The sequence below is a fragment of the Anas platyrhynchos genome, chromosome 18 (genome assembly GCF_047663525.1).
Source record: "Anas platyrhynchos isolate ZD024472 breed Pekin duck chromosome 18, IASCAAS_PekinDuck_T2T, whole genome shotgun sequence".
Lineage (NCBI taxonomy): Eukaryota > Metazoa > Chordata > Aves > Anseriformes > Anatidae > Anas > Anas platyrhynchos.
In genome coordinates this window covers 2971293-2998066 of record NC_092604.1, presented here as the reverse complement: position 1 = coordinate 2998066, position 26774 = coordinate 2971293, and the positions used below count along the sequence as shown (strand labels likewise).

At 58.1% G+C, this 26774-nt stretch overlaps 1 protein-coding gene across 9 annotated transcripts in view; it reads left to right on the top strand.

Moving 5' to 3' along the window:
• Window positions 1-26774, top strand: part of ABCA2 (ATP binding cassette subfamily A member 2) — a 42057-nt gene that overhangs the window by 345 nt on the left and 14938 nt on the right. For 6 of the 9 annotated variants that reach the window (XM_072025455.1, XM_072025457.1, XM_072025458.1 and 3 more), the window contains exons 2-25: window positions 11525-11618; window positions 14150-14261; window positions 14740-14906; window positions 15080-15207; window positions 15419-15523; window positions 16024-16209; window positions 16277-16510; window positions 17228-17559; window positions 17871-18030; window positions 18296-18424; window positions 18706-18873; window positions 19192-19288; window positions 19724-19897; window positions 19979-20081; window positions 21083-21197; window positions 21873-22063; window positions 22462-22612; window positions 22942-23146; window positions 23707-23871; window positions 24165-24345; window positions 24635-24847; window positions 25131-25327; window positions 25618-25800; window positions 26263-26447. In XM_072025455.1, coding sequence (XP_071881556.1) covers window positions 11525-11618; window positions 14150-14261; window positions 14740-14906; window positions 15080-15207; window positions 15419-15523; window positions 16024-16209; window positions 16277-16510; window positions 17228-17559; window positions 17871-18030; window positions 18296-18424; window positions 18706-18873; window positions 19192-19288; window positions 19724-19897; window positions 19979-20081; window positions 21083-21197; window positions 21873-22063; window positions 22462-22612; window positions 22942-23146; window positions 23707-23871; window positions 24165-24345; window positions 24635-24847; window positions 25131-25327; window positions 25618-25800; window positions 26263-26447 — 3975 coding nt within the window. The remainder of the gene's footprint in view (window positions 1-11524; window positions 11619-14149; window positions 14262-14739; window positions 14907-15079; window positions 15208-15418; window positions 15524-16023; window positions 16210-16276; window positions 16511-17227; window positions 17560-17870; window positions 18031-18295; window positions 18425-18705; window positions 18874-19191; window positions 19289-19723; window positions 19898-19978; window positions 20082-21082; window positions 21198-21872; window positions 22064-22461; window positions 22613-22941; window positions 23147-23706; window positions 23872-24164; window positions 24346-24634; window positions 24848-25130; window positions 25328-25617; window positions 25801-26262; window positions 26448-26774) is intronic. The other 3 variants (XM_072025452.1, XM_072025454.1, XM_072025451.1) reach the window with 2 other exon arrangements.

Genomic DNA, 26774 nt, shown 5'->3' with positions numbered 1-26774 from the left:
AGCGTCGGCGAGGGCCTGGAGGGGCTGGGGGGGGTGCGGGGTGAGCGGCAGCCCCCGGCCAGAACCCGCCGGGGTCCCCGCGGCGGCTCCGCCCGGGCAGCCGGTGGGGGCCGGGTCGGCGCTGCGGGCGCCGGCATCGCCGGCTCTGCGGTCCTGGGAAAGCCGGGCTGGCCGAGCCCTGCCCGGGGGAGCGAGGCGACGCGGCCCCCTCCCGCTGCAGGCTCGGGGTGCGGGGCCGAGAGAGCCTCCTCCCCGCTGCAGGGCTGGGTCTTCGCCGTGCCCGTCCGGCCACCTGCGAGGGCGGGAGGGCAGCCCCGAGGGGCTGCGTGTGGGTGGGGGCTCGGCATCCCTGCGTGCCGTTGTGTGCGCTCTGGAGCCAGGCTGCCCGGGGCTTGGGGCTGCTTTTGACGCCTTTGCATGCCAGTCCTCTCTGTTCCCTTGCTGCAACCCTTTTCTTCCTGTCAGTTAGGCTGTGGAGATGAATAATGCATGTGGTGGTGGATGCAGAGATCTAGTGATGTCCGCTTGCCTTGCGGACCAGAAAGAGAAAGTGTGGATACTGTCTATTTATAAACCCATAGAGCAGCTGAAAAACACCCCTCCTTGCCCGGCTGCTGGCATCTCTGAGTGCTCTGGCACAGGCTGGGCAGCTCAGTGATGCACGTTTCGTAGCAGCAACAGTTAGGTCTCTTGCCTGTCTCTGCTCCCACTACGTGCCTGTGGGAGTCGTCCAAGCCCTTGGCAGCAGCAGGCACTGTGTATGAGTGCCTGCATGAGGGGTTCAGGGCTGCTGACTAGACTCTCTCCCCTCTGCCCAAATGTCCACCATATGCAGCTCCTTCCTCCCTACCTTGGACCTGTCTCAGGTTCCAGAAGCACTGGACATTTGCAAGCTCTGTTTCTGGTCCCAAGGGCCATGTCTCTGGTGTGGTAAAGCCTTCCCAAGTTCTCAGTGATGTCTGCATGCTATAAATAGGCTTTTAAATTGTATGTGGGTCAGGGATGTGTCTTCCTAGGGTGCTGGAGGGAGCTGCTCCTGCTTTTTGGTCATGAGGTTGTGAAATCTGGTCTGTCACAGATGTTTGCCTTTGCTCTGCCCCTTCCTCAGCTCCCAGAGAGGTGGCAGAGGAGGCAGGTTCCCACCTCCACCTGGTTGCTGGTGGAACTGGCTTGAACCCCCATGTTGTGCACATCCATACTGATGAGTGCATTTGTGTGTGCTGGGGTTGAGAAACTGGTTTAATCCTTCCTTGGCCTCTTCTGCCTGGTGCGTCTAGGGGAGGGCTGGCCTAATCCTGCCACGCAGATGGGGGTGTGATGGGGGGTGCTGGGGCAGCTTCTGCCACACAGAGTGCGGGTCTGTAGGGCCTGTGTATGTGGAGGGCTGGAGGTGAGGTGCTGGTGGGGAAGGGCTGCTGAAGGTCCTGGCCAAGGAGGAACCCCGAACCCCATCACGAAGGGTGTGGGCTGGCCGGGGGAGGGGTGTGCTGGGCATGGAGGGAGCTGGTTATTTTTAGAGGATGGGGGAGGGTAGCGAGCTGCTGCTCCCAAGCTGGTGATTCTCTTTCCTCTTCCCCCTCCCAAATATCCTGCAGGCCTGATCCTGTGTGTTCTCCTTTGCCAGCAGTGTGCGAGCCTTGGGCCCTACTTCATCCTGACACATGGAGTGCTGGAGACTCCTGGGGGCGTGCCAGGCCAGGGAGGGCATGGACAGGACCGGACGGAGGCTGTGCCATGGGCAAGTGCCCACCGGGGCAGCCCCTGCACAGTGGATGAGGGTGATGCTCTCGGCTGAGTCATCCCCACCCTGTGCACTGAGTGCAGCCAAATGATCGTGGCTGGGGACTGCCTCGTCCCTGTATGTCAAAGATCCCTGCCCACAAGGGCCAGCAGGCTGGCACAACTATGTTGGTTCTTGACAGCTGCCCCTGGCATCTGCTGGCCCTCAACAGCTGCCCTGGACCTGGCCACCAAGCCCGACAGGTTTACAGTCTGGGGCTGTGTGCATCTTTTGGGCACCCATTTCTCCATGCCTCCTCAGCTCTGCAGGCAGTGCAGGAGTGCAGTGCAGAAAGTTGCAGTATGGCTGCCAGCTCCCAGGCTGCTGGGCAGGCAAGGAGGAGGGTGAGGAGCCCAGGCCCAATCACCTCTGTGTGCAGGGACCATCATCTGAACAGGGCAGGGGAAGGGCTGGCACCGCCTTGCCCCCAGTGATGCCACATGAGGGTGCAGAACAGCAGCTCCATCCCAGAGAGAGAGCTGCCCCTAGCACAGAGCATGGTCAATGGCTGGATTTGGTGCAGCCCCTTGGATGTTTGTGTCCTGATGACACAGGTGCCTTGTGCGTGTCACCTGAGCTGATCTCTTGCTTCCTTGAACTCTTGCTGCATCTGAGTACTGTGGTCACCTCGAGCTCCCCTTGTGCATGAGGGCAACAGCCTGCCTGCTCCCAAGGCAGCTCTGTACCCTCCCAGCAGCTTGGGAGGAGAGCTGGCTGGTGCTGGCAAGCTAGGGCAGAGTCAGGTCTGTGCCAAAATCCAGCATCGTCAACCCAACCTATGTGGATCCCTGCAGCTTGCTCTGGGGGGGACGGGGGGAGGCACGCTGCCCTTACCCAGGCTCCATCCAGAGCTGGACATCTCGCCAAGGGAAACCAGCCCCTGAATCCCTTGGACTGACTCAGTGGTGCCAGGCAGAGGTTAGTGGACCAGACTGGGTTAATAAAGCATGGAGGAGCACAAGACCCTTCCCTGGCTTAAGTTCACCCTGGGGAGTCAGAGGTGGTGGTGGGATGGGAATGGGTGGGCTTCTGGTGCTGTCATGGAAGGAGTATGGTGCCTGGGCTGCCCTTGCTCTGCTGGCAGCTGAGTGTTGGTGTGGGGCACTGCACTGGAGTGCATGCCTCAAACCACAGTGTCCTTTCCTTCCTGGTAATGCCTGGACCGGAGCCCTGGGGCAGCAGGGCAGGGGACAGGGAGGGTTTATCTCCCAGGCAGATGCCTTGTGCTTGGCAGAGCCCGTTGCTGCAGGCACTGGGGCTCTGGGGCTCAGGATAGCTGGGGCCAGTCTCTTGCTCTGCCACTGAACTCTTTGTGGCCCTGAGAAAGTCGCCTTCATCGTGGCACCCAGACTTGGGGGCTGTGGCTACGTTAGCACTCTAATGAGGTACAGCAGCAGTTTTGAAACAAACTTTTTCCTCAGGCTCTGCATTTTCTTAGAGCTCAGATTGTCCACTTGAGAATGTAGCAGTGGCAAATGCCAGCCCTGTGCAGGGTGGCTGTGCTATCAGGCAGCCGTGGGAGAGGGTCCTGACCCACTGTACAACATGTCACTGCCTTCTGTGACTCTGCTTCCCAGCCCTTCCCAGGGAGGGGCTTGCTTTGTCCTGGAATCTTGATCCTGCAGTGGTGGTGTCAGAAACCCTTGCTGTGGTCTTGAGACGTGGCAGTATGTGTGGGCTCAGCAGGGAGGCAGAGAAGCTGGGCCAATCACAGGATCCATGGCTACAAACAAAAGCAGTGGGGAAACAGGGCAGGAGCATACCAGAGCTCAACATCATTTCATCTTTGGAAAAAACTGACAAAGAGCAAGGACATCACCAGACAATCTTACCTACAGTACCTGTATTGCTAAGCTCCTGGGTGGTGGCTGAGTTGGGTACTGTACCTTGGCTGTGTTATAGTACCCATGTAAGGATTTGAGCCTTATCTGTGGGAGTATGACTGCCCAGAGTAGCTGATCTGTTCTAGGGGCTATTTGGGAGTTTGGTTATGATTTTTATTCTTCCTAGGGTAGAATTTGAGGCAGGAGCCCTGGCGCATTGGAGGTTTGAGCAGAACAGCATCACCTCAGGATGGAGTGAAGCCAGGGCTCCCCCTGTCCCAAGCACAGGCAGTTCTCGGGTGCAGATGCTCAGCAGTCCTGAATGGTGCAGGTTTGAGGATTTCTTTGCGCAAAGGAAAAATCCATGACCTATGGCACCTTGACTCTGCTGGGACTGGGGGTGAGCAGAGCTGTGTGTATCTTTAGGGATGGGCTCTCAGGTAACTGTCAATAGTTAATTAAACCTACACAGGATGTAAAGTGAACAGGTGAACTCTCAAGTTACCCCAGGCATCATGTGAGGGTAGAGCCAAGTGTGTTTGGCCATCTTTCCTGGTTGCTTTCGGTGCAAACATGTCTGGGACAGGAAAGCTTGTTGTCACTGGAGTTCCCAGCTTTGAAGTGCCAGTGATGGAAGGGTGCTGTTGTGTTTTATTTTGCATTTTATTTGAAAGTGCTGGCTGCGCAGGACTCTTTTGGAGGAATAGTAAAGAGCAGCTGAGACTCCAGGAGCTGCTTCTGTGCCTCACCCTGGCCATTTGGGACCTGCTGCAGCAATGCATGTACCAGGACACAGTGCACAGGCCTAGGGCCACAGCACCCAGTTCCTGACGAGGAGCTCCCAGAAGCTTCTTCCCAGCGCTAGATGAGAGCGGGGATCAGCCTTGGGCGGGGTTCGATCAGGCTGGGCTCTGCACTGACTCAGGATGCTCTTTGCCCCCCTCTTTGTTTGCAGCTGGTGCTGGGGAGGCGGGGGTGGCACGCACAGGCTGGGCTAGTGCTGGCGCAGCGCTGCCAGGCAGCATCCCCCTGAATCACCACCACAGCAGGAGGCTGCTCGTACACTGCTGCAGGGGTGGTGCAGGAACAGCATAGGGACAGTGTGGCCAGGCCTGGCCTGGCAAGGGCACCTGTTGCAGAGCGATTCACAGACACGGCATAAGCTGCTGCACTGCTCCTCCCCTGCAGCCAGGGCTGTGAGCGTGCGCAGGGCTCTGCCTCGCTCCACGGCCTCTCCCTTCCCACAAAGTAGAGAGGGGTGGCAGTGCCTTCCCCCATACTGGTGTGTGGTCATGGCCCTGCAGGCGCTGGCACCATCCAGCCTGTGCTGAGGCCAGGCACCTCTTGCCAGGGGGAAGGTGGATGTGTCCTGGGCTTGTATGGGTGTGTGGAACCTGTTTCACTGTGTGCTGCTTTGCGTGAGCCAGAGCTGTGAAGGGCAGCACACTTTTAGTAGGCAGCACTGGGGCACTGTACAGGGGGAATGCTGTAGGACTCTCCAAGGGGCTGTAGGTGCTGTTTGGAGGGCAGCACGGGGCTGTGAATTATTTCCTTCCCTCTTCATGTGCAAAGCTCCAGAGGAGCAACAAGGAGTCAAAAACATTGGATGCTGTGTTGTGTCTGAGCCTCAGCCTTCCCAAGTGTAGCAGGGTTCACATCCAAGGTCCGTGCATGGCAGAGCTTGTGCTTCAGGGGGAGCAGACGTGGTGCTGGGCTGTCAGGACTACTTGTGAGTTGGCTTAAACTGGTCTCCCCCTCTGCAGGTGTTGGTTTGAGTGCAGAGAGGAGGTGGAGGGGTAGAGGCTTTGGGTGTCGCTTCTCAGCACCACCTGGGAGCAGTGCTGTGGCCAGCCCAAGAGCTGGTCCAGCATTGTCGCTGGTGCCATGTCCTGATGGACCCTTCCTGCTGGCACTCAGTGACAGCAGTGCCCTCTCACTTCTTTACTGTGAGGGTGACAGAGCACTGGAACAGGTTGCCTGGAGAGGTTGTGGAGTCTCCTTCTCCAGAGAGATTCAAAACCCGTCTGGATGCCAGCCTGTGCAATGTGCCCGCTTGGCAAGGCGGTTGGACTGGATGATCTTCAGAGGTCCCTTCCAACCTCAGCCATTCTGTGGGGCTGGCACAGGGGAGGAGCTGTCCTTTGTTCTCCTGTGGCTCCCCTCTTGGGGTCATGAGAGGCTTCGGCAAGCCCGGGCAGGGATTTCCTTGTCCTCCAGAAACATCAGGACCTCCAGCTTCCCCAGGCTGTCCTGAGCCAACAGTGCCAGTCCTGTCTGCTGGGCAAAGCCAGAGGCAGGTTTTGAGGAGTGGAAAGAGGTGTCTGTGGGACCAGTGACAATGGGCACAATTTGGGCCAGAAGAAATTGCGACTAGATGCAGGGGATAACAGCAGCCAGGCCCAGTGGATGGGCCAGTGGGGTGGGTTTGGTGGCCCTGGTGTGACCAGGGTTGTACTACAGGTGGCCCCATGGCTTGAAGCAGGCCCTGCTTTGTCTGGAGCATGGTACAGAGACCAAGGCTGGAGGGCAATCACCAAGGGTCAGGGCACAGGCCAGACACAGCCTTTTGGTGTCCTAGCAGGACTGGGGGTGCTCAGCCAGGTGGTGACTACCAGTGGGTATCAGTGTCTGGATCCCTGCTGGGGTGCCGCAACAGAACTGGCCCTGGATGTGGAGCATGCCTGGCAGGGAGCTCCACCTGGCATCCTCTCTTAGGTACTGTGAGTTTGTGTGGATCCAAACACTGTGCTGGGATGCTGGGGTCTCTGATAATCTTCTCTCACAGGGACCACAACTTAACCCATTTGTACTTCTCAGCTCTAAGACCATATTTGCAGTAAGCAGGTATTTGATGATGCTGCAACTAAAGTTTGGAGCCAGCAATACACTTAAAATACTTTCACTAGTCTTTAAAATTAGGGTGTAGATTCTCAAAGAGTTGAACCCCTGTTCCCTGGGCCTCCTGCAGGCTGTCACCTTCTGCTTTGTGGGCAGTGCTGGGGCCTGCAGGAGAGACTGGTGGGGAAATGGCAGCTGCAGGGCTGTGTTCCCTTCCTCCTCCCCAGGGAACCCTGCCCCTCCCTCTTAAATTCAGAACAGGGGCTCACCACAGGCCAGTCTTGACTGAGCTATGTAATGTGGTGCTACTATGCCTGGATCAGGCCCAGTAAATATCCTTGCTTCTGCCAGGAGAGCAGCCGTCCCCCCATGTCCTGGTGACAGACCAGGGCTGGAGAGGGTGCTGGTATGGTAGTTCTGGGGTGGGGGGACCTTGCTGGAGTTGCCACAGGGTTTGGGTTAGAGAAGTGTTTGAGAGGCAGCTGCCTGGTCCCAGCCTGGGGAGGCTCCTGGCTGCACCTCTGCTAGGCTGTGCTGGCTGAAGGTGGTGGCCATGGGCTTAGGGAGATTTCTTGGAGCAGGCAGGAGAGATGGAGCGAACTTCTGGCTGATAGCAGTGGGCATAGAGAGCTGCCTCAGCCCTGGGCCTGGCTGCAGGGGGCATCTGGCTCAGCTATCCAGACATGCAGACAACCACATGTCCCATGGCAGCTGGGGACACCAGTGAAGCTGTCCTGCCAAAGTCCATGGTCCAGTGTCTGCTTGGCAGATGAAGACCTCACAGCCCATGGTAGCCTCTGGCTGCAGTGTGTCCTTCAGCTACCTGTGGCACTGGTCCCGAGTGCTGGCTGGCAGGGGACCACAGCCCTGTCAGTGGGGGTCACTGTGCCAGGCCGGGCCCTTTGCTCTTGCCCCTTGCTGGGCCATGTCCCATGGGTTATGTCCAGTGCTTCCCCTAGCATGGTGCCCTCCTCTTGCCCCTGCACTTACTCTGCCAGGGTGTCATGTTCCAGGGCACTGTGTGGCCTCCCCTGGGAGCTGCATGCCTTGGCCAGTGCCATGTGAGCAGCACTTGTGCCAGCCCCTGTGCCTGCCTGGCTTGGAGCTTCAGGCTGGATCCAGGAGTGTGCGAGAGGCTGAGCACATGGGCCTGGCCTGCACGTGCACCGTATATATGCCATGTGTACGTGTACATTCCCCCGCAGCTGCATGGACCATGAGCAGGTGCCCCACGTTTGTGCAAACCCAGCAGTGGTGGTCTCATCCTGTTCAGCCCTCTGGCTAATCGAGGTGGATGCCTGCATGTGGAGGGGCTTGTATGCATCTGTGGGCTGGATCCCTCCAGCAGCGGGGCTCAGGACCTGCCCCAGCCAGGCCTCCCCCATTGCTGGCACCCAGGCACAGGGGACCCTGGGACCTGCATCTCTCCTGGTGCTGAACTTGTGCAAGTACATGCAGAGCTGACCCAGTGCAGAGTCAAGAGTGGAACTGGGAAGGAAGGCAGTCCAGATCTTCCAATCAGTGTGGGGCATGGCTGGGCAAGTATACTGAACAGCCATGCTTACAAGGGCACAGCTATTTCTACTCCTTATCCACCTGTCTTTTGTAGCATCACTTCCTGGTCAACCAGATCCTTGCCTTTCCCTGTCTGTGCTTTCTCCCACAGTAAGTCCTGTGCAATCCCAAAATGCTCTTGCTGTGTCCTCCAGTGTTCCACACCCATAGGTGGTGACCCCTGCTGGCGCTGTGTCCACTGGCTGCTCTGGTGGCAGGTGGCCCTGCTGGGTGCCACCCCCGTGGGGGACTGAGGGTCTGCTGGGACAGGGTTCCTTCCCCATGGGCAGGCCCCCTTGCCTGCCTATGTCTCTCTGCCCCGCTGTAGGTGGGCAGAGGCACTCTAGCACATAACGTGGCTGTGGGAAGGACTGGGCAGAGTTTGGAGCAGTTGCTGTTTCCCCTGCCCTCTTAGGGCAGGCATGCTGGGAGACCCTGGTGTCCAGCTGTGGGTGGGAGAGTCTGGAGGAGATGAGGCTGGAGTGTGGGTGGCATTGCAGTACCCTCTGCGTGATGGGCTGGGTGACAGAGTTCGGGGCATGTGCTGGGCTTGGGAGTGAGAGCACCCACGTCTGCTCTCTCTGGGTGTGAGGCAGCCTTGACCCCTTGCCCAAGGTGTTTTAGCACTGTGTGGGCAGCCTGGGGCTGAAAGGACAGGATCAGTCCCTGCGGTGTGGGTTGGTGAGCCCTGCTCTGCCACCACGTCTGCCTGTGTCGGGGGCACCCAGCCCTGGCATTGAGGGACATGGCAGTGCATAGGGGGTGCCCAGTACTGCTCTGGGGTCGAGGTCAGGGATGGGGGATATCTTTGCTACCCGGTCTCATTTCTGGTTTGTCCTGGAGATGGAGCCAAGCAAGAGGTCAATGACCTGCTTTAAAGAAAAAAAAAAAAAAAAAAGAAAAACAAAAAACACACACAACAACAAACAGGCGCTTCCTTTTGCCAACACGGACCAAACAATCCCCAAAGGAGGGACCTGCCTGGTACGGATGCAACATGGGGTGTTGGGGGTGGTAGTGGAAGGACAGACTCGCACCCGTGTGTGCACAGAGGCACGATTGTGTGCCTGGTAAACAGGCAGGGGAGGGGGGCAGGCATGGGCACAGGGGCGGTGACAGCGGGGGTGGTGCCTGGGACCAGTGGTGCCACACAGACAGGGATCCCCCCCATCCCTGGCACCGCTCCCAGGCAGCCTGGCTTCCTTCCTGCAGCACCCCCATCCCTGTTCCTTCCAGCCCTTGTTCCACCATTCTCTTCGTCCCTCCAAATCAGTGGTTCCCAGCATGGAGTGGGCAGTGAGGAAGATTTGCAGGGAGCTTTGCTGGGGCTGCAGCGAGGCCCTTGAGCAGCACCTTTGGGTGCAGCACCCATTGATGCATCCATGCCTTTCCCACAGACCCTCCTGGTCATGGCCATGCAGCAGCATGGGGTACGGGCAGAGGGGTCCCACTGCTCACTGCCCTTTGCTGGGCAGAATTATTTTTTAGCTGAGCAGTTCCAGCGCATGGCTGAGGTTGGTGAAGAGGTGTTGCCATCAGAGACAGAAAGGCCTGGCTGTCACCTGTTGCAGATTGTGTCTTTCCAGGCAGTCACTTTTGTTTTAAAACCCTGTATTAAAAACAAAACAAAACTATTTCCCATTTTTGTGCCTGACCAATCTGGTGGCTTTCTATGATGGAGTGACTGCGTTAGTTGACAAAGGAAGACCAATCGATGTCATCTACCTCAGCTTCTGCCAGGCCTTTGGCATGCATCCTGGTCTCCAAATTGGAGAGAGATGGATTTGATGGGTGGACCGTTCAGTGGATAAGGAATTGGCTTGAAGGTCACACCCAGAAAGTGATGCTCAATGGCTCTATGTCCAAGTGGAAGCTAGTGATGAGTGGTGTACCTCAGGGGTCTGTCCTGGGACCAGTACCGTTTACATCAATGACAGAGGCAGTGGGATCGAGTGCAGATGACACCAAGCTGAGTGGTGCAGTTGATACGATAGAAGGAAGGGATGCCATCCAAAGGGACTTGGACAAACAAGAGAAGTGGGCCCACGTGAACCTAATGAGGTTCAACAGAATCACAGAATGACACAATTGTTTAGGTTGGAAGAGATCTCCAAAATCACCTAGTCCAACCCATGACCTAACACTGACCAGTCCTACACTAAACCATATCACTAAGCTCTACATCTAAATGTCTTTTAAATACCTCCAGGGATGGTAACGTGACCACTTCCATGGGCAGCCCATTCCAATGTCTCACAACCCTTTCAGTAAAGAGGTTTTTCCTAATATCCAACCTAAACCTCCCCTGGCAAAACTTTAGCCCATTCCCCCTCATCCTATCGCCAGGCGCATGGGCGAATAGAGCAATCCCCACCTCACTACAGCCTCCTTTAAGGTACCAACAAGTCAAAGTGCAGGGTGCTGCACCTGGGACAGGGCAATCCCAGACATGAGTACAGAGTGGGAGAAGAACTCATTGAGAGCAGCTCTGCAGAGAATGATTTGGGGGTTTTGGTGGATAAAAAGCTCGACATGATGCAGCAGTGTGCATTTGCAGCCCAGAAGGCCAACTGCATTCTGGGTTGCATCAACAGAGGGGTGGGCAGCAGGTCGAGGGAGGTGATTGTGCCCCTCTACTCTGCCCTTGTGAGGCCCCTCTTGGAGTACTGTGTCCAGGTCTGGAAACCCCAGCACAAGAAGGATGTGGAGCTGTCAGAGTGGGTCCAGAGGAGGGCCACAAAGATGGAGCCCAGCCTGGGCTGCCTGTGCTGTTGGGGTCAGTGTTTCCTGGGGATTTGCAGCAATTTGCCATATGCAGCTGGTTGAAAATCCTGTCCGACTGTTGCTTTCTGGGAAGGCACAGAGGGGCTGTAAGGAGGTCGGGATCCCCTGCACTGCCCCCAGTCATTCATGGAGATGGTGCCAGGTCGTGATCGAATGTCTCCTCACCCTGACAGTGTTGAAGTCTGCTGCCTACATTGGGTTCACAGGTGAGATGGGGCTGGGAGCTCCTTGGGGCCCGGCTCCACTAGCAGAGCAATCACACAGGGCAGGGGCACTCTGGGCATGCCAGGTCAACCGCAGGGACCCAGCAGGGACAAGGGGATGTCATGACCAGGCAGTTGCTGGCTGGGAAGGCACTGCCAGGAGGGTGCCTGTGGCTCTTCACAGGCCACAAGGACCTGGGGCTGTTGTCCGCCCTGGGCAGCTCCAGCTGTGGTGGCCCGTCTGGTCTGGGCTCATGCCCTAGCACACTGTCTGATGGGCCCATTCTGTCCCATGGTGCCCCCTGGCAATGCTCTCCCTGCAGAATGGAACAGGCAGGGTGTGGGCAGGGAGTAGCTGGAGAACCTCAGGTGTCTCAGCCATTGTGGTGCCACCATCCACCTGGAAGACACGGGCACAGTGCTGCGCTGCACTGGGGCATGGGGTAGGGGCTGCCCTAGGGACCTTCATCCTGCTCATGCCTCTCCCTGGTGGAGGTCCTGTCCCTGGCTGTCATAGTCCCTCTGCTTTGTGTCATCTGCAGTGGGTGCTGACTTTTGAGATCTTCATCCCACTGGTGCTCTTCTTCATCCTCCTGGGACTGCGACAGAAGAAGCCAACCATCCCTGTGAAGGAAGGTGAGTGTGATCTGGTGGTGCCTGGGACACGCATACCTGGGGGCAGTCTAGGCCCTCCCCTCCCCCCACAAGGCACTGGAGAGCTTTTCCAGCAGCTGTCCCCAGGAACAGCCTGAGGCTTAGGAGGACACTCTGACAGCTGGCAGGGACCCAGAGGAGCCTTTTGGGGACATAGGTTAGGGGAGGGGCTGCAGACAAGTGCTGTTGCAGAAGATGGGCCGGAGAGCAATAGGACTTCTTTGCCAAGGGAGCTTCCTGGAGCTGGCCAGGACCAAGCAGCCTTCAGATGCCATCAGCAGGGACATCTTATCTCTGCCCCAAGGCATTCGTGGGACAGAGGGGTGGTGGGGCTGGGTGGTTCTGGGAGAGCTGCAGTGCCCCCAAGCACCAGGGGAGCAGCTGGAAGGCTCTGGGAAGGGACAGGGGGATGTGCTCTGTGTGCAGCTCCTTGCATTGCTTCAGGGGGACTCTGGGGCTTGCTGGGGCCAGGGTGAGGCCAGAAAATTGATGGGGCAGGAGCTCAGGGTGTCCCGGAGATGCACAGCTGGAGCTCCATGGGTACCCTGCTGTCAGGAGGAGGTAGCAGTGCAGAGCTTGTCTGGCCTTTGTGTGGCAGCAAGATGCCTCAGAAGATGCCTCCCTGGGCAGGTGCCTTCCATGGGTAGAGGGACAGATGCCTCAGGGCAGCACAGCAGAGCCAGGGGAGGTGCCGGCAGCTGGTAGCCATGGCCCAGTGTGACAGTGATCTGAACACATGCTGGTGAGGGAGAGCCCAGCTGAGGAGCATAGGGGATGAGCTGAGGGTGGCCGGCGCTGCCCCGATTCCTGCCCTGGTGCTGATATGTGCTCTGTGTTGTGTTTTTTGGTTTGGTTTTTCTTTCTTTTCTCTCACATTTTCTTTTTCTTTCCCACCATCACCCCTGCCTGCCTGCCCTCCATGCCTCTACTGCATGCTCCAGTCTGTAAGTTGGTTGGATGGGTGGGTGCCTCTCCCCTTCCCCTGCCATTGCCAGCAAAATCTTTTGGGGAGAAAGAGACCAGTTTGGATCAGCTCACTCTGGCCTAATTAGCACCTCTGTAACCTGTTGCCTTCCTTCTCCCTCCTTGGCTGGTGAAGATGAGCTTGGGCAGTGCAGTGTGGCCCTGCCTGACTACCTGCATTGTGCCAGCCACCTGTGGCCCTCATGGCCCTGGCCCCTGCTGTTGCTGACCAGCCCAGGCCAGCTCCAGACACTGCCTCTACTGTGTTTTCCTTGCTGAGGCTGAGCTTAGCAGGTGCTGGGGCCACTCATGGCTGTGACCTTGGCTGGTTGGGCTACAGAGAGCATGTCAGGCCTGGCAGAGGCCCCTCTCTCCCATCTTGTTGCCTCTCTCCTGGGGCAAACCCTGCTGCCTGCAGGCTCCAGCGCAGTTCATGATCGCCCAGTTGTGCCTGTGTCCCACCGGCTGTCCCCAAAGCAGCCAGTCTGGAGGCAGCTCTGGTCCCCTGCCACCAGGTCCCTGTCCCAGTCCCTTGCAGCTGGGACGGAGCTGGGACACAGCACTAGCAGAAGGAACCAGAAGGACAGCAAGAAGTCACCCAGATGCTAGTGTTGTCACCTCACCGTGGCACAGCTTCCAGCGTGGAGCCCATCTCAAGCAGGCCGTTGGCCCATCTATCTATGCCGGGCCATGTCTGCCCTGGGCTGTCCCCATTTGTGCCCAGAAGCCCGTCTTCACCAGCTCTCCTGTCACAACTGTGTTAACAGCACTGACCCTCCTCTAACCAGGGGCACCGGTGGGTAAAGGGCTAACCCCACCCAGCCCTGCCAGGTGCTGCCCAGTGACAGCCTTTGGTCCCCTTCAGGAGGGATCCGTGCAGGCTGCTGTGCTTGCCCTGCCCAGGGAATGAGGGGGAAAGGCTGTGGCTGATGAGGGCTCAATCCTGTCTGGGAGTGAACATTTGCTGCCTCCTCACTGCTCCTCATTTTCTCCATCTCCCCCCCTCACCGTGTCTCCATTTCTCACCTCCATCAGTCTCACGTCGGGGCAGCCAGGTGGGGAGGAGGATGGGTCTCAAGAGGGGCCCTGGCCTGTGAGTGACAGCTCCTCCCTGTTGTATTCTTCCTTCTTCTCTTCCTCTGGAAATGCAGCAGTGCCTCTGAGGTTACTAACAAGGGCGGCCAAGAGGCCAGGGGAAGTTGGTGGCACTCCAGTGGGCAAGTGTCAGAAGTCAGCGCCATCCTGGGGCTGAGTGGCCACCATCATCTGGGGGGGGAATGGGCACAGGCAAGGTGGCACAAGCTGGGGTGGCTGTGGAGGTGGGCATGATTTGCCCCCAGCCCCAAGGGGGTGCCAGCAGGGACAGGCTTGGTGGCCATGCAGGAAGGCTGCAAACTTCTGACCTTGGCTGTCCAACGTCCCCTGGGGCTCGCAGGGCGCACCAAGTGCTTCTCTCTGAACTGAGTGTCTGTCTCTCTGGTGGCCCCTGCCTCTCCTTTTTCCTGCCCCTGCCTTCCCCTGCCTCTTCTGTGCTCTCTCACTGGCTCCAGCTTTCTACACGGCGGCCCCACTCACCTCGGCTGGGATCCTGCCTATCATGCAGTCCCTGTGTCCCGATGGCCAGCGTGATGAGTTTGGCTTCCTGCAGTACTCCAACTCCACGTGAGTCACTCTTGCTGCACTGTTCTTGGTCCTGCCCATGTGCACATACACATGGACATGCACATATGTACACATGCATGCACACATGCCTGCATGCATGTACACACATGCACATGTGCACAGCATGCCTGTTCTCACACTGGCAACATCCCCCTGGGGAAGGTACAGAAGCACGCATCATCTGATGCATTTGTGCGCAGAGTCCCTTGTCCCCCGGGAGCAGGGGAAGTCTCAGCCCATCTCCCCTGCACTTGCAGCATCCCAGGTGCCTTGCACTGTGCTGGGAGGAGGTGGCCCTGGGGACACCTGGAGGTGCTGCAGCTCTACTCTGCATCCCTGGCACATGTTTAGGCTCAGTGCAGGCGAGTGCAGCAGCATGAGGCCATGCTGTCTGGGTGCTGCAGTTCCTGAGGGGCCCTTCCCCCTGGGCAATGTGTGTTCCATCCCTGAAGCTGCAGTAGTGCTGTGCTCCCTACAGGGTGACACAGCTCCTGGAGCACCTCAGTGAGGTGGTGGAGCAGAGTAACTTATTTGACCCAGACCACCCGGGCCTGGAGGAGGAGCTGGAGTCCCTGCGTCGGCGCCTGGAGGCCCTCAGCAGCAGCGAGCCCAGCTCCATGGAGACCCACTTCAGCAGCCAAGCAGGTAGGCTGTGCCCTGCCAGGGATGAAGGTGTTTCTTCACGGGGTGCCCAGCAATGTGGCAGTGCCCTGCCACTGCCCCTCCTGGCTGCATGCTATGAGATGTCCATGCGTGGGGCCAGGCTGTGTCCCCTCTGATCATGGGCTGCTCTGACCTCCTGCTTTGCTCCTTGCCAGGGTCTGGCTTCACACTGGGGTGGGCAGCCAAGGACCAGGGTGAGCTGCAGCGCTTCCTCATGCAGAACCTGTCCCTCCCCAACGACACGACTGAGCTCCTCTTGGGCTCCAGCATTGACCTGCGGGAGGTGGGTGATGGCATGGGGGTTGCAGGGCGCTGCACTGCAGCAGCGGGCAAGTGCGTCCCAACCCAGACTGAGCCCTGAGTGCCAGATCCATGGGGTGGGGGCCAGTGGGCACCCAGCAGGGACTCATCCTACCCTATGCCAGGGCACTGCTGGGCAGTGGGGTCCTTCTGCTCCTAGCATGCTCAGCAGCCTTTTCCCGTCCCTGGTGCAGGTATATCACCTGTTGTTTGGGTCCTCTCCTTTGGCACCAGACAATGTCCATGAACAAGACCTGTGGGATCAGTTTGGACCCAGTGACAAGATCTCACAGCTGGAGGTGAGGAACGTGCAGGGGATGCGGTGGGGCACAGCTCGTCCTCCACATCCCCTCTGCACTGGCCTGCCTAGCTCTGCCGTGCATGCAGGATGGTTTAGAGTTATCTGTCCAGTTAGAGGGGATGTGATGGGACATTTTCGGATGTTCAGAGCAACAGTAAGGTCACCTGGCTCCCATTGTGGTGCTGCCACCGATTCCCCAAGTGCTTTGAGGTGGGCCAGTGCCCACAACTCAGTTTGCCATGGCAATGGGTGGTGGCATTGCCTGGAGGAGAGGAGGAAAACATTACCCCCTGTGGCCTGGGATGCTCTTGGCTGTGAGGACTGAACCTCATGCCCTGCCAAGGATGGTGCTCCACCAGATCTGCATGCCCCCTTTTTCTTTCCCCTCTGTGAAAACTCTGGATGTGGGTGCTGTGGGGCCATTCACATGTGCTTGGGATGGAGGGAGACACTGGGGAGCCCCCACACTCCCAGACACCCTCTTTGGTCCTCTCCTAGAAGAGCCTTCCCAGCAGCTGGAGAAGCCTGCGGGAAGGGCTGGTCCACAGCGCGCTGCGCAACCCCTCCACAGCCCTGCAGAGGCCAGCGTTGCTCCGCCTGCTCTCTCAGGCCCTGGGCCTTGCCAGTGCCACCACAGCACCTTCAGGCTCCTACAGCCCCCAGGCCTTTGTCACGGAGATGGAGGTGAGTGCCTGGCTGGGGTGAGGAGGGGCATGGCTGCGGTGCCCTCAATGGGGCAGCTCAGCCACAGCTCCCTGCCCTGCAGGGTGTTCTCTTCACAGCACCAGTGCTGGAGCAGCTGACGTGCGAGCATAGCTCTGGGACGCTGCGCCGCCTCCTGCGTGTGGCCCCAAGCCAGCAGCCGCTGCTGCAGGCATACCGGGCGCTGGTGTGCAATGGCAGCCGGGCAGCCCGCGAGGAGCGCTTCACCCTGCTGGCTGCTGAGCTGCGGGACCAGCTGGATGTCCCCAAGATCATCAGCAGGGTGAGAACAGAACGGGGTTGGGGCATGGCTGCAGGAGCTGGCGAGTAGTGGGGCTGGCAGCTGTGGCTCTGGGGTGTAGGGTGAGCCATGGGGCAGGGCTGTGTCCCAAACTGCTCTTCCCTAACTGCTGGGGGCTGCATTGGGATGCTTTGCCAGCCCTGGTTTCTGTGACATGCTTCAGTACATGGCCTGGCCCCTCCTTACCCCACATGGGCATCCCCCCTGTCTAACTCCAAGGCCTGCTGGGGATGGTCTTCACATCTCCAGTGTGACCCCAGATGACGTCCCCCTGCTGGCACCCACTCTGGCACTGCCTGTTGGATGTGATGAGGGGCAGCGCTATGCTGGGTGTCCACAGCATCCTCACAGAGTGTCCCAGCAGGGTCTGCACCTTTCCCTGGTGCCTACAATGCCCTTGGGAGCACAGCTTATTGAGGCTGTGTCTGAGGTCCCCCTCCTCGTTCCATCCTTGTCTGGCAGACACTTCCCACAGGTTCCCCAGCAAGACCCTGCCAGTACTTGGCTGTGCTCCTACTGTCTGATTGCTGTGGATGCAATATGATGAGTCTGGGACACAGCTCCAACCTTTTAACCAAGAATGGGGACGTCATCACTTGGAATCCCCCTTAATCCCCTCCTTTTGGCAGCGGGCGAGCAGGGCCCCTTTGCTTCAGCACCCTGGCTGTGAGTAATCCTCTTGCCTGCTTGTCTTCACAGCTGCAACTGGATGAGGTGAACAGCACGGCAGCCCAGCACCGGCTCCGCACCCTCCTAGAGGACCTCATGGAGATGGAGAAGGTTCTCCACGACATGGACATCCTCTCAGCACTGGCCAGGCTCCTGCCCAGGGGAGCCTGCACCAGCAAGGCTCCACCACCTACCGCCAACAGCACTGGCTGGGCCAGTGCTAATGCCACAGCCAGCAATGCCACGGTGGAAGAGGAGGGTGCCAGGGGGGACCTGGCTGGTGGTGACAACCCCCAGGGGCAGTTCTCAGCCTTTGTGCAGCTTTGGGCTGGTCTGCAACCCATCCTCTGTGGCAACAACCGGTAGGAGTCCCATGGGGAGAATGGGGCCAGGGAACTGCCTGAGCTGTGAGCTCCCTTCCTGGGGCAGGGTGCAGGGGAGCCCACCTTGCTTCTGCCAACGGTAAAGGGGCAGAATTGTCCCTCAATGAGTGTGCAGGATGTGGGTGCCACACCACGTCCTTGTGCCGCTGCCACAGGAAACTTCTCACGCCAGGCAGCACTGTGGCAGCACCTCACTGGCATAGGATTCAGTGGGAAATCTGCCACAGGGCTGCCTGCAGGGAGGGATACTGGGGTTGGAGTGGAGTTTGCAGCCTGGACTATGTTTGCAGGACAATTGAACCTGAGGCACTGAAGCAGGGCAACATGAGCTCTCTGGGTTTCACCAGCAAGGAACAGCGAAACCTAGGACTCCTCGTACATCTTATGACCAGCAACCCCAAAATTCTTTACGCTCCTGTGGGTACCGAAGTGGACAAGGTCATTCTGAAGGTGAGGGCTTCAGCTCATGAGGGTGCAGAGTCCAGGACCATTTTGCTTCCTCTCCCACTAGCCCAGTCCACAAGGGACATCCATGCCCAAAGGAGCTCAGGAGGGCTGGGGGGCTGGAGTTGAACAGGCAGGAGGGATCCAGGTGCCAGCAAGCACCTGCAGGGCAGTGGGCTGGTACCTCCATGGCTGCTAGGGTGGAGTGCAGCACTGTCCTGGAGAGCAGTTAACCCAGCATTTTCCCACAGCATGACCTTCCGCCCCACAGGCCAACGAGACCTTTGCCTTTGTGGGCAATGTCACCCACTATGCCAAGGTATGGCTGAACATATCACCTGAGATCCGGGCCTACCTGGAAGAGGGCAGACTGCAGAGACGTATCCGCTGGCTCCAGCAGGTAGGGTAGTGCTGTGGGGACTGAGCCTGCCTTAGGTTACTGCCCCATGGGCCGGAAAGGGGTGTCTTGCCCCCAGGCACCCCTTAGCTTCTACGCGTAGAGTGCTCAGGTGCTACTTGGATGCCTACCCTGCTCTTGCCCTGTGCAAGGCAGATGCTATCTTGCTGTCCACAGGAGGAGCATTAGGAAAGGGTTGGTCTCATCTGTGTCCACAGGGAGGGCAGTGCTGAGTGACAGGGGTATCCCAGCTTCTGTCCTCCATGTCTTCCTCCCTGTTGCAGTTCACCACTGACCTCCACAAGCACCCAGAGATCCTGAATGTCTCCGAAAATGACCTTCTCCGCAACTTTCTCAATGGCAACTTCTCACTGCCGAATGCCAGTGTCCTGCTCCAGCAGCTGGACACTATTGATAATGCTGCCTGTGGCTGGGTCCACTTCATGGCCAAGGTGAGACTGCACCCATCTGTGGACATGCAGGCGCTTGGAGCAGCACCCACCACCAACAGCTGGGCTCTGCAGGGCCAAAGAGGGGTCAGATCTGCTCAGATCTCCTTCAGGCCGTATGTTGGGAGACCTAGAGAGGAGACGATGGCTTCTCTGGTGTCACGAGCTTTGGGGGAAATGTGAGCAGTGGAGGTGCCCATCTGCTGGGTTCAGGTCACTTTAGTGGTCACTGTGGGGGGCACATGCCATAGAGGGGGTAAGGGGTCCATGACCAGAACCATGAGGTGTGATGGGATCTGCCTGGCCTTCCCCTCCTACCAGGTCAGTGTGGACATCTTCAAGGGCTTCCCAGATGAGGAAAGCATCGTCAACTACACACTGAACCAGGCCTACCAGGACAACGTCACAGTCTTTGCCAGTACGTCCCTTGGGAACCAGCTTCTTTGCAGGGGTCCCTGTAGCCATGTCTGAAGCCATCCCCCAGGCCTGGGGCCACTGGCTTTGGGACATGCTGCCTTGTGCATGTGTTGGGTGGATGAGTGGATCAAGTGTGCCATCTCTCTCTTTGAGTACCTTGCTTCTCCCTCTGCTTTGTGCATAGATCCTGGCTGAGCCCCTACAAGCACAACTCCCTGCCACTGTCCTGGCTTGCCCATCACGGGTGCCTGTAGTCAGTGTGACAAGGGGACACGAGCACCATTCTTGGCCATTGTAGTCCTCGTCTCGCCCTCTGCTGCTACATGCTGAGCCCGGGGTCCTGGCCATCCCCGCATCCCTGCCTGTCACTGTGGGCTGGCCGGTGTGGCCATCTCCTGCAGTGCCACCAGGCTCTCCGCCTCTCCACTGCCCACAGGTGTGATCTTCCAGACCAACAGGGATGGCTCACTGCCCCCGCATGTCATGTACAAGATCAGGCAGAACTCCAGCTTCACGGAGAAGACCAACGAGATCCGGCGTGCATACTGGCGGCCCGGACCCAACACTGGTGGCCGCTTCTACTTCCTCTATGGCTTTGTCTGGATCCAGGGTGAGTACCAGCTCCTTGCCCCACCATGCTCCCCATCCCTGCCCATACTGCCCACTCAGCCTGGCCTCTCCTACTCCCCAGACATGATGGAGCGTGCCCTCATCAACACTTTTGTTGGCCATGATGTGGTGGAGCCTGGCAACTATGTGCAGATGTTCCCATACCCATGTTACACCCGGGACGAGTGAGTAACACCCAAGTGGGCATGACCTTCTCTCCTGCCCGTTGGGCAGTCCAAATTGGCCAGGACACTTCAGCTGGGGAACAGGGACAAGTCTGGGGGCTGCTGACATCAGGAGTGATGAGCAACCAGTTATGCCCTGTGGCTTTGACCACCAAGCTAAGCAAGCAGCAAGCGGGGGAAGGATTTTTTTTCCTCAGTTCATAGTTCAAGTGAGGAACTCGTGGCTGCAGGGTATGGTGACAGGACGAGGGGGAATGGGCTAAAGTTGCGCCGGGGGAGGTTTAGGTTGGATATTAGGAAAAACTTCTTTACTGAAAGGGTTGTTAGGCATTGGAATGGGATGCCCAGAGATGTGGTTGAGTCACCATCCCTGGAGGTCTTTAAAAGACGTTCGGATGTTTAGTTGTTTAGTGATATGGTTTAGTGAAGAACTGGTTAGTGTTAGGTCAGAGGTTGAACTCAGTGATCTTGAAGGTCTCTTCCAACCTAGATGATTCTGTGATTCTGTGTCTCAGAGACTGGATTACTTGGGGGGAATAGGAGAAGTTTGGTAAATGGGTGGCACATGCATCTGTTAGTGGTTCTTAAACACAAAGGTCTGGATGAAGTACCTTGAGAAGTCCAATACCCACCAGCCCTCTAGGGCAGGAAGATGCAGGGGGTCCTGTCCACAGCAGGGCAGGCAGTGCACTGGGCCAAGTCTGTGCAGCTGCTGCAGGCCTGCCTGCTGGGACCTAATAAACTGACAGCAGGCTTTCCTATGGACACATTGGAGAAGCTCTGAAAAATGCCTCCCCTCCCCATGTCTCAGATTTCTCAGGTATCAAGTAGAGATGGGAGCAGTACCTCTTGCAGATCACCGAGGAGCTGCTGAGGGCTGCAGTAGTCCCCAGGCGGTGGGAGAGCAGCTCCGCTGCCCTGTGGCCTGTCCCCAGGACCTTCCCAAGTTCCTGTGGTGGTGCCACCGTCCAGCTCCCCCCTCTCTTCCTGTACCCCACCAGCTTTCTCTTCGTCATCGAGCACATGATGCCCCTGTGCATGGTGATCTCCTGGGTCTACTCAGTAGCCATGATGATCCAGCATATTGTGACCGAGAAGGAGCATCGCCTGAAAGAGGTGGGGTTGATGGGGGAGATCTGTGAGGAGGAGCTGGTGTCTCCTCTGTCTAGCTGCCTGGCTGCGCAGGGCATGCCAGGTGCTGGGACTCATCCCTCTTGCCAAGTCACCCCTCTGTCACCCTGTAGCAATTCCTAGACAGCAGCAGCCCAGGACCCGGCTTGGCCCAGAGCTGCCTGCAAAGGGGAGAGCTCTGCAGAAATTGAGAGTGTGCTCAAGCTGCCAGGCACAGTGCCAGGCAGAGCTGGCCAGTGTCTCAGAGAACTGCTGCCAGCAGCCAGGGCAGCCTGTGGGGAGAGCACTGACCCCAGCTCAGCCTGTGGCCCTGCTGCTCCAAGCCCTGCCACATACTGGGACACAGCCTGGCACTGCCAGGGTAGGGCAGCCCACTGCCAAACCCCTGGCTCCATCTACATCCTGGTGCCCCAGGCACAGATCTCAATCCCAAGGTTCTGCCATGGCTCGTCTCTGGGATGAACTGCTTTTCCTGAGCATCTCTGTCATGAGCTCTGGTTAGAGCTAGAGGCAGCTGAGCCTGCAGTCACCCTGTCTTGGGGTGCTGTGGTCTGGCCACTCCCCTCGGTGCTGTCCTTTGCTCTCCCAACCCCAGCAAGTGACAGGCTCAGAGATGCACAGGGTAGCGAACAGCCTAGCTGAGCAGTGCAAGTCTTGCAGGTCATGAAGATGATGGGCTTGAACAATGCAGTGCATTGGGTGGCTTGGTTCATCACCGGCTTCGTCCAGCTCTCCATCTCAGTCACAGCACTCACTGCAATCCTGAAATATGGCAAGGTCCTGATGCACAGTGACGTCCTCATCATCTGGCTCTTTCTCGCCATCTATGCTGTGGCCACCATCATGTTCTGGTGAGCAGCCTGGTTCCCTCCATGGAGTCAGGGGGTACCAGCAGTGCCAGGTCCCTGGCAGGGTGTCCTTGTGCCATGGGGTGAGGGTGCTGGGAGCTGTATGGTAAAGGCTGGTGGAGCAGTACAGGTTCCCCCCAGCCTATTTGAAGGGTAGTTTACCACTTCAACACCAATGAAAGCAGACAATGTGGGGAAAGCCCTGGTGGAGCAGGATCTGGGGCTGGGCACTGGAGGGTCTCTCCATCCTTGGCAGGGGGAGCTCAGCATTCACGTCCCTGGGGGGAAGGTGGTGCTGGGTGTGGGAGAGGGGGATGCCCAGGTGGGGCAGAGCTTCTCTGGTTGTGGGGTCACCTTTGTCTTGTAGCGGGGCTGGTGAGGTGACACTGTCTTCCCTACAGTTTCCTGGTGTCAGTGCTCTACTCCAAGGCCAAGCTGGCTTCTGCCTGTGGAGGCATCATCTATTTCCTCAGCTACGTGCCCTACATGTATGTGGCCATCCGGGAGGAGGTGGCGCATGACAAGATCACGGCCTTTGAGAAGTGCATTGCGGTGAGTTGGCTGCGGCTACCAGGAGGTGCCTGGCCAAGGATTTGTGCTAGGTACCCTATGTCCCCTACACAGGTGACAGCTACCACTAAGTCGTGGGCTCCCCACATCCCGTACACAAGTCACCAAACCCTAGGGAAACCAATGCACATGTGAACTGGTTTGGCATGGGAATTTGGAAGCATCTCCAGATGGTTTGGTGCCTCCCAGGGTGGAGCCTGGGTGTCCATGGGCCTGGGTGGGGCAGAGCCAGATGGGAATTTGCCCAACCTGTTCCTCCAGAGCTGGTCTGTGGTTCTGTCTGACATCCCCTTTCCTCTTCCTCCCTGCAGTCTCTCATGTCCACCACGGCCTTTGGGCTGGGCTCCAAGTACTTTGCGCTGTATGAGGTGGCTGGTGTGGGCATCCAGTGGCACACCTTCAGCCAGTCGCCTGTGGAAGGAGATGACTTCAACCTCCTGCTGTCCATGATGATGCTGATCATAGATGCTGTGGTGTACGGGGTGCTCACGTGGTACATTGAGGCTGTGCACCCGGGTACGTGCAGGCAGGGTGGACAGGGACAGCATTAGAGCACTTCTGATCCTGTAGGAGCCTCCCCACTGGGGATGCTGCTGCTTCTTGGCTGTGCTCAGCCTTGGTACAAGTGGATTCAGCACAGCATGCCTCCAGGGTCTCCTGTGTGTGTCCTCCTGGGGACACCTGCCCATATGCCTGTACCAATGGTGACTTCCCTGTCCCTGGCAATTTCCAAGGAGGTCTTCAGTCATGTGTCTCAGTTTACTGACCAATGTGGCATCCATAGTTGGAGTATTACTCCCTCTTACTGCCTATTTGAGGAGTCTTAACTACTCTGTTAGGTTTTCTAGGAAAACAAGCATGAGCCAGGCCCGGTTTTGCTTTGTTTCCCTGCACAGCCCAGCAGCATTTCCCCAAGCATTGGCAGCCCCATCCTGCAGAGATGTTCCTGGGCGGGGGAAACCTCCCTGCCCGTGCCTGTGCTTGTGCTTGTGCTCAGCTCTGCCCTAGCCCTTAGACGGCTTCTGTGCAGATAAGGTGCAGGGATGGCCCTGACTGCAGCAGGGTTGTGCTTGCAGGCATGTTTGGCCTGCCGCGGCCCTGGTACTTCCCGTTCCAGAAGTCCTACTGGCTGGGAAATGGAAGAGTGGAGACCTGGGAGTGGACCTGGCCCTGGTCACATACCACCCGCCTCAGCATCATGGAAGAGGATCAGGCCTGCGCCATGGAGAGCAGGAGGCTGGGTGAGCTGGTGGGTGCAGAAGGTTGGTGGTAGGGCTTCAGGGTTTGGCCCTGGTTCTGTGGCCATGGATTCCGTGCATCCCATGCACCCTTGTCCTGAAGGACGGATTGTAATCCAAGGCAGGATCCTTCCCAGGGACTGCTGCCCATCACTCAGGGCAGGGAAGGTTTGAGATGCAGAGGGGAAGGGCCAGGAGCCAGCACGGTCACTCCAGGATGGAGTGGGGGAGATTCACCCCTGGGAACCCCGCTCAGTGCCCAGCCCTGACTCCTCACTGATCCATTCTCATGACAGAGGAGACACGGGGAATTGAGGAGGAGCCAACCCACCTCCCCTTGGTCGTCTGCATTGACAAGCTCACCAAGGTCTACAAGACAGACAAGAAACTGGCACTGAACAAGCTGAGCCTCAACCTCTATGAGAACCAGGTGGTGTCCTTCCTGGGGCACAATGGTGCAGGCAAAACCACCACCATGTGAGTTCTTGCTGGGGTGGACGGGGGCTGTGTCCTGGCCAGCTCTGGTAGGTTGGGAAGGTGCTGCATGGCCGTACTTCCAGGGATCCATGGCTGCTGGTGCTGTCCTCAGAGGGAGGTGGTGTGGATGTAGGGGTGACACAGAGGGGGACCAACAGCCAGCACACAGCCCTTTACTGATACTCCTCTGCCCAGGGCCCAGCAGATACTCTGGGAGGTGGTGGTTGGGACTGGGGCCAGGGGACTGCGTGTGACATTCCTTACCATGTCCTTTTCACCATCCATCCAGGTCCATCCTGACTGGCTTGTTCCCTCCGACCTCGGGCTCCGCTACCATCTATGGCCACGATATCCGAACAGAGATGGATGAGATCCGGAAAAACCTGGGCATGTGTCCCCAGCACAATGTGCTCTTCGACAAGCTGACAGTGGAGGAGCACCTCTGGTTCTACTCACAGCTCAAGAGCATGGCAGAGGAGGAGATCCGCAAGGAGATGGACAAGTAGGCACCCCCCAACTTCTTTTGCCCCCATCTGTGCTTTTTGTGGAAGCAGGTTCCCTTCCCAAGAGGGATCACCCCAACACCAGCTCCACCAACTCTTCTTCGAAACTTGGGATATTGGGCTGGCATAAGATCCTTCCGTAGCTTGGCTGTAGCTGGGCTGTCCTGACTGCCAAGAGACTCTGGTACCACGTGGGGAAGAGGAGTGAGATGCTCCCCACAGATGCTGGCTGCAGGTACAGGCCAGCCCCAGCAGTCCTGATGCTTCTCTTACTGTCCTCAGGATGATTGAGGATCTGGAGCTCTCCAACAAACGCCATTCCCTGGTGCAGACCCTCTCAGGAGGCATGAAGAGGAAGCTGTCAGTGGCCATTGCCTTTGTAGGTGGGTCACGGGCTGTCATCTTGGACGAGCCCACGGCTGGAGTCGACCCATACGCACGCAGGGCCATCTGGGATCTCATCCTCAAGTACAAGCCAGGTGAGCCAGGACAGCATTCACCTGGGTTGCCAGAGTGAGAGAACAGCTTGCTGTGGGGCAGAAAATAGAGCCTGGGCTTAGGAGCACAGAGAAAACCCCTCACTGTGGCAGTTGGACCCCTCTGCATGTGACCCAGGGGTCCCTGTGAGACCCTCGGGGGCATGGCCAGCTCTGTGCTCTCCTTCCCCATGTCCCCAGGCAGTGTGCCTTACCTAAGCAGGGCAAGCATGGGCTGCAGCAGCCTTGGTGTAGCCCCAGACCCTCTCCTTATGCTCTGTGCCACCGGGCAGGGAGGACCATCCTGCTGTCCACTCATCACATGGATGAGGCTGACCTGCTGGGCGACCGCATTGCCATCATCTCCCATGGCAAACTCAAGTGCTGTGGTTCCCCACTCTTCCTCAAGAGCACCTATGGCGATGGCTACAAGCTGACGGTGGTGAAGAGGCAGTCAGACACCAGAAACAGCACAGGTCTGTGTGCCCAGAAGGACCCTGGGTTTAGAGGATGAGTAGATGGGACCAGCCCTTTTTGTGCACAGGAAAGGAGCAAGAGGTCAAAGCCCAAATGCTCCTGCCTCAAGTCCCCATAGGCCACACATAGGGGACAGGGGGACAGGGTAGTGATGCAAGAGGTGTCATTGTTCGGTTCTCTGGGTCCCCAGTTAGATCCTGCGTGGAGGTGTTGCCTCCAGGTGCTGATTCTGGTGTCCAGCCCAGGGGCTGCTTGCTGATGTCTGGCGTGGGCAGTGGTGCTCTGTGGGGCTGAGGGCAGAGCACCTACCCAGGCCAGGAAGCATGGCCAGAGCAGCCAGAAGCTGCTAGCACCCTGTGATAGATGCAGAAGGAACCCCTGAGGTGCTGGGAGTACTGTGGATGGCAGGGGTTGCTGGTAGAAGGCCAGAAGAGATGATCAGTGCTGCCCCTCTGCTGCAGAGCCAGGCCAGCCCCACAGTCCTCTAGGCCACTCTTCTGTCAGCCCCTGCTCTGAGCCCCGCGTCTCCCAGTTTATCAAGAAATACGTGGCCTCCTGCCTCCTCATCTCGGACACCAACACTGAGCTCTCCTACATCCTGCCAAGCGAGGCTGTCAAGAAGGGCTGCTTTGAGAGGCTCTTCCAGGTACCTGAGCCACCCACAACCCTGCTGCCTGCCTTGCTGACAGTGCAAGGATGGGGGATCACCATGAAGGGGCAGGACAAGCTCAGATGGGCATGGCATCTCATGAGGCTTAAGGGGGGACAAATGTGCATGTGGGCCCATGTGGAGTTGGTCCCAGAAGGGCAAGACACAGCACTGGGCCTGTTCCAGCCCTGCCAAAGAGCTGCCAACAGCAAATGGTATGGGGCTGTTGTCCTGCCTGGCACCAGCACTCACTGGATGAGTGTCTGAGGGTTTTCCCTGTGCTGTGGCAGTGCTGGAGCCGCCTGCCCTTCTCATTCAATGGTT